Below are 12,780 nucleotides of genomic sequence, written 5' to 3'. Positions count from 1 at the left end.
ACTGCAGAGATCTACAGCTGAGGTGGGACACTCTGTCCATAGGACAACAATCAGTCGTATATTGCACAAATCTGGCCTTTATGGAAGAGTGGCAAGAAGAAAGCAATTTCTTAAAGATATCCATAAAAAGTGTTGTTTAAAGTTTGCCACAAGCCCCCTGGGAGACACACCAAACATGTGGAAGAAGGTGCTCTGGTCAGATGAAACCAAAATTGAACTTTTTGGCAACACTGCAAAACGTTATGTTTGGCGTAAAAGCAACACAGCTCATCACCCTGAACACACCATCCCCACTGTCAAACATGGTGGTGGCAGCATCATGGTTTGGGCCTGCTTTTCTTCAGCAGGGACAGGGAAGATGGTTCAAATTGATGGGAAGATGGATGGAGCCAAATACAGGACCATTCTGGAAGAAAACCTGATGGAGTCTGCAAAAGACCTGAGACTGGGACGGAGATTTGTCTTCCAACAAGACAATGATCCAAAACATAAAGCAAAATCTACAATGGAATGGTTCAAAAATAAACATATCCAGGTGTTAGAATGGCCAAGTCAAAGTCCAGACCTGAATCCAATCGAGAATCTGTGGAAAGAACTGAAAACTGCTGTTCACAAATGCTCTCCATCCAACCTCACTGAGCTCAAGCTGCTTTGCAAGGAGGAATGGGGAAAAAATTCAGTCTCTCGATGTGCAAAACTGATAGAGACATACCCCAAGTGACTTACAGCTGTAATCGCAGCAAAAGGTGGCGCTACAAAGTATTAACTTAAGGGGGGCTGAATAATTTTGCATGCCCAATTTTTCAGTTTTTGATTTGTTAAAAAAGTTTGAAATATCCAATAAATGTCGTTCCACTTCATGATTGTGTCCCACATGTAGTTGATTCTTCACATAAAAATACAGTTTTATATCTTTATGTTTGAAGCCTGAAATGTGGCAAAAGGTCGCAAAGTTCAAGGGGGCCGAATACTTTCGCAAGGCACTGTACCATTGGAACACAGGACTGATGGTTGCTGATAATGGGCCTCTGTACAACTATGTAGATATTCCATAAAATATCTGCAGTTTCCACCTACAATATTAATTTACAACATTAACTACATTGTGTTTATGATCAATTTGATGGTATTTTAATCGACAAAAATGTGATTTTCTTTCAACAACAAGGACATTTCTAAGTGACCCCAAACTTTTGAACAGTAGTGTATGTTTCTATATACAATGCATTCAGAAAGTATTCAGACCCCTTGACTTTTTCCACATTTTGTTACGTTACATTCTTATTCTAAAATGGATTATATCGTTTTTTCCCTCTTCAATCTACACACAATACCCCATAATGACAAAAAATAAATAGTTTGACATTTTTTTGCAAATTAATTTTAAAAAAAAATGGAAATATCACATTTACATTAGTATTCAGATCCTTTACTCAGTACTTTGTTGAAGCACCTTTGGCAGCAATTACAGTCTTGAGTCTTCTTGGGTATGATGCTACAAGCTTGGCACACCTGTATTTGGGGAGTTTCTCCCATTCTTCTCTGCAGATCCTCTCAAGCTCTGTCAGGTTAGATGTTCCAGAGATGTTCGATCGGGTTCAAGTCTGGGTTCTGGATGGGCCACTCAAGGACATTCAAAGACTTGTCCCGAAGCCACTCCTGCGTTATCTTGGCTGTGTGCTTAGGGTCATTGTCCTGTTGGAAAGTGAACCTTCGCTCCAGTCTGAGGTCCTGAGCGCTCTGGAGCAGGTTTTCATCAAGGATTTCTCTGTACTCTGCTCCATTCATATTTCCCTCGATCCTGACTAGTGTTCCAATCTCTGCCACTGAAAAACATCCTCACAGCATGATGCTGCCACCACCATGCATCACCGTAGGGATGGCGCCAGGTTTCCTCCAGACGTGACGCTTAGCAGTCAGGCCAAATTGTTCAATTTTGGTTTAATCCAAGAGTCCTTTGGGTGCCTTTTGGCAAACTCCAAGCAAGCTGTCATATGCCTTTTAATAAGGAGTAGCTTCCGTCTGGCCACTCTACCATAAAGGCCTGATTGGTGGAGTGCTGCAGAGATGGTTGTCCTTCTGAAAGGTTCTCCCATCTCCACAGAGGAACTCTGGAGCTCTGTCTGTGACCATCGAGTTCTTGGTCACCTCCCTGACCAAGGCCCTTCTCCCCCGATTGCCCAGTTTGGCCGGGCGGCCAGCTCAAGGAAGAGGCTTGGTGGTTCCACACTTTTTCCATTTAAGAAAATGTTTTGGTACCTTTCCCCAGATCTGTGCCTCAACACAATCCTGTCTCTGAGTTCTATGGATAATTCCTTTAACCTCATGGCATGGTTTTTGCTCTGACATGCACTGTCAACTGTGGGACCTTATAGAGACAGGTGTGTGCCTTTCCAAATCATGTCCAATCAACTGAATTTACCATAGGTGGACTCCAATCAAGTTGTAGAAACATCTCAAGGACGATCAAGGGAAACAGGATGCAGCGGAACTCAATTTCGAGTCTCATAGCAAAGGGTCTGAATACTTATGTAAATAAGGTATTTCTGTATTTTATATTTAATAAATTAGCAAACATTTCTAAAAACCTGTTTTTGTTTTGTCATTATGGGGTATTCTGTGTAGATTGATGAAAAACAAAATATTTGATACATTGTAGAATAAGACTAACTTCACAAAATGTGGAAGAAGGGCAGGGGTCTAAATGCTTTCAGAATGCACTGTATAGTTTATCTAACAATATGGAGCCATTGGAGTTAGTTATAAAAAAATGTCCATGTGTTGATTTAAGAATTAAGTATAATGTTTTGGTTCAACTGAGATGAGGGAAAATCAGTCCCTGCAATGATACAAAATTAAGTCCGTCACCACAGAGTCAGGTTGTATATAATTTCAACATGGGCATATACTCACCAAACATGAAGTACAGTACTTTTATTACACAAAACAATACATGTGACAAGTATAATCACTTTTCTCATGACCTTTTCCTTAAATCTGGTAGATTCGCATTGATCAAATTAATTTTAGAAGACTTTGGAAAAGGTTCAACATCACACATCTTCACTACTTCATGACAAGTAAACATCAATTAAGGCACGATCATTATTTCATAATAACGTACCAATATCAACCTTTTCATCATTGAAGCATTTTTACAGACACCATCACACCAACCATCACCATATCATCTACTCTGCCTCATCATACTCATTCTTTCCTCAGGTCACCTCATCCAGTTCCTTATACATCCACAACCAACATAATTAACTACAAACAAACTAGCTATTAACTACAAACAAACTAGCTACATTACATGTCACAATACTCTATACATGGGTAGTGTGCATTTTCTGCTGGTGTATCCTGAGGTAGCTCCTCTCTGAAAACCTCTTCCCGCAGTGCGTACAGGCAAACGGCCTCTCTCCCGTGTGGATCTTCAGGTGTATCTTCAAGTGGTGCTGGTGGGAGAACCGTTTCTGACACTGGGGGCAGCTGTATGGTTTCTCCCCTGTGTGGACTCTCTGGTGCCTCTTCAGGCTCGACAAATAGGAGAAGCTGTCCCCGCACAAGTGGCACCCGAATGGTTTCTCCCCTGTGTGCATCCTCTGGTGGATCTTCACCTGATTGGGGAAACTGAAGGTTTTCCCACAGAACGAACACGGGAAGCGCTTCTCTTTAGCGCTGCCACCTTTAGTGATTCCGTCTCTACTACTGTCATTTGTCAATGGGCTTGTGTTGCCATTTGGTGTTGAGACACTGGCATTGTCTGAGGTCTGGTTTAACAATAGGAGAGTGTGAGGAGGATGAAGGCCAGGGACTGTCTGTGTTGTCTCAGGGTCCATGTTCCAGTTGATAGATCCTATAGAAGGCAGGCTGAAGGCAGCACATGTTAGCGGGTTAACCTGAGGCGCCATCAGTCTCTCTGAATCACAACTATAGGAGCAGGACGGAGCATCGCTAGCCGAGTCTGTGTCTATTCTCTCCAGCCGTATACAGACACCTCCACATCCATGGAGACCAAATCTACGCCTTGCCCTGGTCTCAGAAAGTCTGTTGTCATGGAGACTAAGTTCAGATGTTGTTTTGTGTTCAACTGTCTGTTTCTGATTAACAATGTTGTTCCCCAGCCCAGAGTTGAGGACGCTGTCCCATCCACTGACCTCCACTATGTCACCTCTGGTCCTGGCCTGCTTGGTCCCGGTCTGGGTCTGGGAATCCATGATGGCCGCCCATTTTCCTCTGTTATCCTCCAGCCAACAACCTGCAGGTTAGAAAATAGACTTCAAAAATATGTCAGAAAACTCTATACATGGAGTTTATTTGGTCAATTACCTGCTCAAGTGCATACATTATAACGTGTGTGTTTTGTATGTAAAAATAAGATACATTGATTTAATTTTATAAATGAAGAAAAAATATTACTGTATGTAGCAGTGACATGCATTCAGGGTAGGCAGTATCTTGTCATCTTCATTTGGGAAGTGTGTAGTGATCTGGTACAAAATGAGCAAGCAGGCCAGGGAGAAAGGCAGCCTTGCTGTTTCCGTTTTTCCAGCCCTTCAAAACTCCAAACTCAATGCAAGGCATTGACATGACTTGCGCATGCGTCTTTTCTACCTTATACTGGCAGCTAAAGGACGCCAAAAGGCAGGCAGAGAGCTTCGCTGCCTTTCACGTGTCAATATGTCCCATTCATTTTCATTGCACTCAAATAATACATGCGTATTGGCGCGAAAGAAGTAATGGGATAGGCAGGAGTATAGACACAGAGCTCGCTCCTGCCTGTGGACGTCACACGTCGTCTGCCGCCTTTTGACGGTTATGTTCGTTTTACTGCTAGCTCAGGATGGCTAACACTTTGCATCTGAAACAGTTTCACTGGTTTTCACTGATTATGACAGAATCATCAAACTGGGGATGATTTATTCTATAAATGTCTAGCATACTTTTACAAACCTTTGTTTTGATGAAAAATTCCAGTTTTGACTTGATAGAAATACATCAAAATCTATCAAATGCCATTTTAAAGTGGTATAAATCAATAACTAATTTACCGTTTGTCACAGAAACATCAAACTAGGTTGGATTTATTCTATAAATGTCTAGCATACTTGATGCTGATCTGACCAACTGGGTTTGTCTTGGTGTAATATAACAGTAGGCTATGAAAACTCATGCAGTTCCATCCAATTATAAGTATGAAACTTTGTCTTGAAACTTTTTTATCGGGGTTATGCTTCTGTTATTATTGATCTAATGTTGTATTATCATGACTCTATTATTCTACTATGAGAGATACTAGATACATACTATGACAGCAATTCACTGTAATAGGTACACAAGTTGTATCTGGCACAAGTGACGATTAAACTGAAATGGTGTTGTGTTACAGCCTGAAATCAAAATATTTTTTCTCACCCATCTACACACAATACCCCATAATGACAAAGTGAAAACATGTTTTTAGACATTTTAGCAAATGTATTCACACCACTGAGTCAATACATGTTAGAATCACCTTTGGCAGCAATTACAGCTGGGGTGGCAGATGGCCTAGCTGTTAGAGCATTGCAACTGAAAGGTTGCTGGATTGAATCCCCGAGCTGACGAGATAAAAATCTTTCGTTCTGCCCCTGAACAAGGCAGTTACTGGCCCAAAGCTCTAACCACTAGGCTACCTGCCATCTCAGCTGTAATCGCTGCCAAAGGTGATTCTAACATGTATTGACTCAGGGGTTGTGAATAAATTAGCTAAAATGTCTAAAAACATGGTTTTCACTTTGTCATTATGTAGATGAGGGAGAAATAATATTTAGAATTCAGGCTATAACACAACACAATGTGGAATAAGCCAAGGCATATGAATACTTTTATAAACACTGTATGTTGGCTATATGTATTTGTCTCTTACCTTGCTCACCCATCTTTAGTCCACTCAGCAGGTCAATGCTCTCTGGTCCGTCTTCTATCGTCTCCTCTTTGACCAGCAGCAGATCAGGCTTCCCATCCTCCATGTCTACTGACTGTAAGAGATACAGAGTGAGAGGATGTTGGATCAAGAAACCTGATGAGCACCTTGCTATGGAGCATCTTCTGCTTGGGCAATGAGGGATGTCTATGAGCATTGTGAAAACATGTTAGTTAATTTGATACTATGTAACCATATTAGTTGATTTGATTACTTGACACTCATTAAAATGGTTTGATAATTCAATTGCATGGTCCCACACATAAGACAAAATTAATCAACACCTGGGCCTGTATCCAGAAAAAAATCTCAGAGTAGGAGTGCTGATCTAGGATCTTTCCATATGATCTTATTCATTATGATCTAAAAGGCTGAACTGATCCTAGATCAGCACTCCTACTCTGAGAGGCTTTGTGGATACAGGCCCTGACCTAATACCATTCAGGCAGTAGTTCACAGTGGGCTCACCTCAGTGAGACTGTGTGTGGTCCTGTGCTGCTCAGCTGGTTCCTCTGTGGGTTCAGGAGGTGTAGTCTGGTTGTCTTCTATGATCATGGTCCCCTCAGGGTTCCCCAGACCCTCCTCACACCCCTCCTCCTTCACCAGCAGCACCTCCAGACCCTCCTCCTCCTGGAAGAGACAGGTGATACAGATTACACAGACATACACTCCCTCAAGTACGTACACACACAGATAATACACTAGGGCTGGGAATTGCCAGGGATGTCACGATACGATATTGCGTTTTGATGTTCCAAACAGAGAGAACCAGAGAGAACCATGAGAAAAACAAATTGGCCCCTGTTTAAAAAAAGATGGAGAACAAGCTATGAAGGAAACATACTGGAGTTTTGGTGCAGGTATAGCCAACTGGCGCAAAAATAATATTGTGATAGTCAAAACGATACAATATATTGCCCAAAATAATATCCCAATATGTAACTGTACTGATTTCTTCCCCATCACTATAATAAGCACACTTTCAACATGGAATGTTTACCCACCCCCAATACCTTTCAGTCCTATACCATTTCACCAAGTAAAATTCCTGAACATGCAAATGTACAGTCACCTCAAATTATTGGCACCCTTAATAAATATGAGCAAGAAAGACTGTATAAAAAAATTACTAAGCTAAATTATATGCTCCCAATACTGGGAAAATTATATTATTTTATACTAATAGAATTGCTCAGAGAAAGATTTTTTTTAACAAGGATTTTTTCTTCTTCTAGAATAAAATTATTCCAATACTCCAGCACCCTCGATAACGACACTGAGCCTTTTTCCAAAATATTTTATGAGATTGGAGAACACATTGGGAGGGATATTAGATCATTCCTCCATGCATAATCTTTCCAGGTCCTTGAAATCCTTGGTCTGCGCTTATGGACTGCCCTCTTCAATTCAAACAACAGGTTTTCAATGAGGTTCGAGTCATTGCAAAATGTACATTTTGTGGTCAAATAACCATTTCTTTGTGGATTTTGATATGTGCTTGGGGTTAGTTTCAGTCTCCTGGCAGAAGCAACCAGGTTTTTAGCTAAAATTTCCTGGTAGTAAAGTTCATGATGCAGTTAAGATTCCCAGGACCAGTGGAAGCAAAATAGCCCCATAACATTAAAGATCTCTCTTGGCAGGCTTAAGCACAACCTTCCCAAGAAGGTACCCACTATCAATCACTATGGAAAGATACCTAATAAGATAGCACTCTCGGGAGAAAGCGGAGGAGAATGATTGACGTACAGGACAGACCATGAAGAACAACCGAACAGCTAAACAATTTATCTAGGGTCTACAGATGTGAAGATTTGTAAAAACGAGAAGTCTGAAAACACATCAGGCAGGGATATAGTGTATACTACCCAATAGGGATGTGCAACGCATAGGGCAACCTGGTGAGACGGAGGAGAGGCCATGGCAGGAGCCAAACTACAGTCCCCAGAATCGCCGTGCGCATGACAAAAGGGGTGGCGATCGCAACATCACTGATGCACAAGGGGAGACAGAGGACCTGTGCTGTGCTGATTGGAGATTATCAGAGTACACGATCATTAAGCCCTGATTGTTCTTAAGATGGTCTGCTGCGTCAGCAAAGAAGGAATGGGACATGTTCGACCGAGACGTGAATCAAGTGCTGGAGATGTAGGGAAGAAAATCCGAGTCATGTCAACTATCATCTGGAGCATAGGGGCTGGCAGCCTTGGAAAAAAACATTAAGACAAGAGAAAACCGACATCTAAAGAACATAACAACCCTAAGACGCAACCTGCGGAGGCTGAAGAAGGCTTTTCACCAAGAAAGGGAGGGAGCAAAACCAGCATTGAAGGACATCTGAGACAATCTGAGGGAGCATATTAATACCTCGTGCCAAGCTGAATACCATCGCAGGGACAGAAGGAGGCGGATGAAGAAGAGGACAGACTTTACCCTTCCAGTATCTATCAAAACCCATGGGGGACAAAAGATCAGGAGAACTCAAAGCAACGAAGGAAGAGGTGGAGGAACACCTTCGTGGAGTCCACAGTGACCTCAGGCATGAAAAGGAGCTGGAAGAGATGTCAAAACTCGTCAAACCAATGAAGCCACCATGCCCTTCGAGGTGTCCGAACCCAGCTGGCAGGAGATTACTTTTTCAAGAAGGCCAGGGGAAGATCAGCACCAAGGTCTAATGGTATTCAGTACAAGGCTGCAGAAAGTGGCATGGAGGAAAAATTATCTTGCAGAAAGCTGGCAAGTTGCTGAGGGCTGTTTCATTCCCAAAGAAGATAACTCCACAAACATCAAGCAATTCCAAACCATCTCACTCCTCAATATGGAAGGTAAAATCTTATTTGGAATCCAGGCAAAGAGGTTGACAACATTCATGTTGGGCAACTACATCGACACATCCATACAAAAGGGCAGAGTTCCAGCTGTCCGGCAGCCTTGAACACACAATCTTCATCTCAAAGATCGAGGATGCAAAGCGGAAGCAAGAAGGCCTGGCAGTCCTGTGGGTGGACCTAACCAATGCCTACAGAACCATACCCCACAAGCTGGTGCAAACCCTACTCATGTACCTGCAAGATTCCAGCAGCTCATCCAATGCTACTTCAAGATGCGCTTCACAAGTGGAGAGGCTGGAGGTAGGTATTGTGAACGGGTGCACTCTCAAAATAATTTTGCTCTTTCAACAGTGGAGGCACGAGACAGGAAAATTAACCACTTCCTCAGGAGATGGCTGGTCGTCCCAATAATTTTCTGCTCCATCGTGGGAAAGCTAAAATGAGAAAAAAATTAGGAATAGTGGTGGAATGTATTTGTTGTGACTCTTTGCACTGATATATAAAAATAAAAAAAATTCCATAATGTTGTCGCCATCGGATTCTTCAATTTCCTCACCCCAGACCAGGCCCTAATCCCCAACCCTCGGAAAGAGACGGTGATATAGAGGCCAACGTGCAGGAACCAATAAATACTTATTTTCTACCATAATTTGCAAAAAAATTCATTAAAAATCCTACAATGTGATTTTCTGGATTTTTTCTCTTCTAATTTTGTCTGTCATAGTTGAAGTGTACCTATGATGAAAATTACAGGCCTCTCTCATCTTTTTAAGTGGGATAACTTGCACAATTGGTGGCTGACTAAATACTTTTTTGCCCCACTGTATATCTAAAGTAAAACTAGTCCTATATCGACATAACCTGAAAGGAAGAAGCCACTGCTCCAGAACTGCCATAAAAATCCAGACTACGGGTTGCAACTGCACATGGGGACAAAGATCATACTTTTTGGAGAAATGTCCTCTGGTCTGATGAAACAAAAATAGAACTGTTTGGCCATAATGACCATTGTTATGTTTGGAGGAAAAAGGGGGAGGCTTGCAAGCCGAAGAACACCATACCAACCGTGAAGCACGGCGGGTGGCAGCATCATGTTGTAGGGGTGCATTGCTGCAGGAAGAACTGGTGCACTTCACAAAATAGATGGCATCCTTGAGGTAGGAATATTATGTGGATATATTGAAGCAACATCTCAAGACATCAGTCAAAAATGGCTTAAGGACAACAAGGTCAAGGTATTGGAGTGGCCATCACAAAGCCCTGACCTCAATCCTATAGAAAATTTGTGGGCAGAACTGAAAAAGCATGTGCGAGCAAGGAGGCCTACAAACCTGACTCAGTTACACTAGCTCTTTCAGGAGGAATGGGCCATAATTCACCCAACTTATTGTTGGAAGCTTGTGGAAGGCTACCAGAAACGTGTGACCCAAGTTAAACCATTTAAAGGCAATGCTACCAAATACTAATCGAGTGTATGGAAACTTCTGACCCACCGGGAATGTGATGAAAGAAATAAAAGCTGAAATAAATAATTTTCTCTACTATTATTATGACATTTCACATTCTTAAAATAAAGTGGTGATCCTAACTGCCCTAAAACAGGGAATATTTACTAGGATTAAATGTCAGGAATTGTGAAAAACTGAGTTTAAATATATTTGGCTAAGGTGTATGTAAACTTCCGACTTCAACTGTACGTACATATCCCCAACAGAAGCCATAGATTACAGGCAACATCTGCACTGAGCAAAAGGCTAGAGTTGACGCTTTCAAGGAGAGGGACACTAACCCAGATGCTAATAACAAATCCTGCTATACCATTCGAACCATCAAAAAGGCAAAGTGTCATTACAAAACTAAGATTAAATCCTACTACATCGGCTCTGACACTGATCAGATGTGGCAGGGCTTGCAAACCATCACAAATTACAAAGGGACACCCAGCCGTGAGCTGCCAAGTGACACGAGCCTACTAACCTACCAGACAAGCTAAATGCCTTCTATACTCGCTTTGAGGAAAGCAACGCTGAACCATGCGTGAGAGCACCAGCTGTTCTAGATGACAGTGATCACGGTCTTCGTAACCAATGCGAGTAAGACCTTTAAACAGGTTGTTACATTCCCCAGCAAGAAAAACAAAATGTCGCTCAAACAGAAGGGGGAACTAACAGAGTCACTGACCACAACCAAAACAAAACAGGTGGGATTTTAGGAGGGGTTCCCCTAAATTTTCCCAAGAAGACGCAAACAAAACAAAAACCCACACCAAACTTAAAGACAGGAAGCAAAGCAAAAAGTGGAGCAAAACAGGGAAGATCAGATAAAGGATTGTTTGTCTACAAATCAAATAGGGAGAGCCAACTAAAGGTGTTAACTTTCTATGTCTCTCAAGACAACTTGAGCACTGGGCCCGCCACTCTTAAATATTACCTGGGACAGCACAGGTAAAACACCTTACGACTAACGAGATGAACAAGCCAGCACAGGTGGAATACATACTGACGAACGAGGTGACACCAATCAGTGCGCCCCACGTGCGCAAGTGCTAACGCCCAAAATATAAATGGAAAAACCAAAGCCTGTCACAAGGTTAACATTCACAGGGCCGCAGGGCAGATGACCCGCTGGCAAGTGTCTTCACTGACATTTTCATTCTCTTCCTGACCCCAGTCTAACACCTACAAGCAGAACACCATAGTCCCTGTGCCCAAGAACGCCAAGAAAAACTGTCTAAATTAGTATCACCCCGTAGCACTCACTTCTGTAGCCATAAAATGCTTTGAAAGACTGGTCATGGCTCACATCAACACAATCATACCAGACACCCTTGACCCACTCCAACTCGCCTACCTCCGCAATAGATCCACAGATGATGCAATCTCTATTGCACTCCACATTGCCCTTTCCCACTTGGACAGAAGGAAGATCTACGTAAGACTGCTATTTATTGACTATAGTTCAGCGTTCAACATCAGGTGGTGAGAATAGGCAACAACATATCCGCCACTCTGACCCTCAACACAGGGGCCCCTCAGGGGTGCGTGCTTAGTACGCTCCTGTACTCCCTGTTCATCCTCCCTGTTTTTTATTTTCTTTTGTGTTATTGACTGTACGTTTGTTTATGTGTAACTCTATGTTGTTGTTTTTGTCACACTGCTTTGCTTTATCTTGGCCAGTGTCATGACGTTGGCCTGGGGGATAGGTTTATGACAGTCATAAATACCTCTTCCCCCCTTTTTCCTCTCTCTACTCTACTGAGGTTACATTTGCAAAACCCTTGGTTAACATAGAGATTCTGGGAACATCAGAAGGTGGGGTGAAATGAACTATATTCTGGTAATCCGAACAATTGAACAGATGCGGTGGTACTTAATGAATATGATGTCAGTTCGGTTGTCATCTGAGACATTCTCATCAATGATAAGATGACATAAACTCGACAGTGGAAAGTGTACACATCAGAGCTATCGGATTCACATGGAATTGTTGTTCAATATAAATGTTTGAATATGAAATTATTTGTGATGGGATGAAATGTGATTTTATCTTCTAAGATGTGAGATTTGGGTTTTCATAAAATAGGGCTCTGCTCAATCAGTGGCCCGCCCCTGTGAAGGGACATGGGCTATAAAACTTTTCAAACACGCCCTCCTCTCCCTTCCTATATAAGCCCTTGACGACAATATAACTTCCTGTTCCGAGGATGTAGGACGACGGTCCGATGTCAGAATGGTTCAGAACGAAGCCAACATCAGCATGAGCTTTGGTTGCGAATGGTATGAACTTTGAACTCTTATTCACTACAGAAGTGATACCTCCTAGCTGTTGAGTTAGCAACAGCAACTGCAAATGCAGGTTAGGAAGGAACAGACAGAGTATCCGTTCCACCACACAACGACGTTACTACAACGTACCCAATTGACAACCAGAGACATTCTTCAAAGGACTTGGTTGGGCAACACAGCCTTCCATCTACCACCA

General features: G+C 42.3%; 1 protein-coding gene across 2 annotated transcripts; it reads right to left on the bottom strand.

Moving 5' to 3' along the window:
* Positions 1-2,919: 2,919 nt before the first annotated feature.
* Positions 2,920-6,598, bottom strand: LOC124017138 (zinc finger protein 768-like). Of its 2 annotated transcripts, none has more exons than XM_046332531.1 (3): positions 6,440-6,598; positions 5,915-6,026; positions 2,920-4,264 (listed from the first exon to the last, which is right to left on the bottom strand). In XM_046332531.1, the coding sequence occupies exons 1-3, from the start codon at positions 6,524-6,526 to the stop codon at positions 3,330-3,332; spliced, it is 1,134 nt and encodes a 377-aa protein (XP_046188487.1). In that variant the 5' UTR covers positions 6,527-6,598; the 3' UTR covers positions 2,920-3,329. The 2 variants fall into 2 exon arrangements, with proteins under 2 accessions (XP_046188487.1, XP_046188488.1); XM_046332532.1 differs by having other exon boundaries at positions 5,924-6,026.
* Between the last annotated feature and the right edge of the window lie 6,182 nt (positions 6,599-12,780).

This window comes from Oncorhynchus gorbuscha, unplaced genomic scaffold, assembly GCF_021184085.1.
Source record: "Oncorhynchus gorbuscha isolate QuinsamMale2020 ecotype Even-year unplaced genomic scaffold, OgorEven_v1.0 Un_scaffold_167:::fragment_2:::debris, whole genome shotgun sequence".
NCBI classification, from domain to species: domain Eukaryota; kingdom Metazoa; phylum Chordata; class Actinopteri; order Salmoniformes; family Salmonidae; genus Oncorhynchus; species Oncorhynchus gorbuscha.
This window is presented reverse-complemented; position numbering and strand designations above follow the sequence as displayed.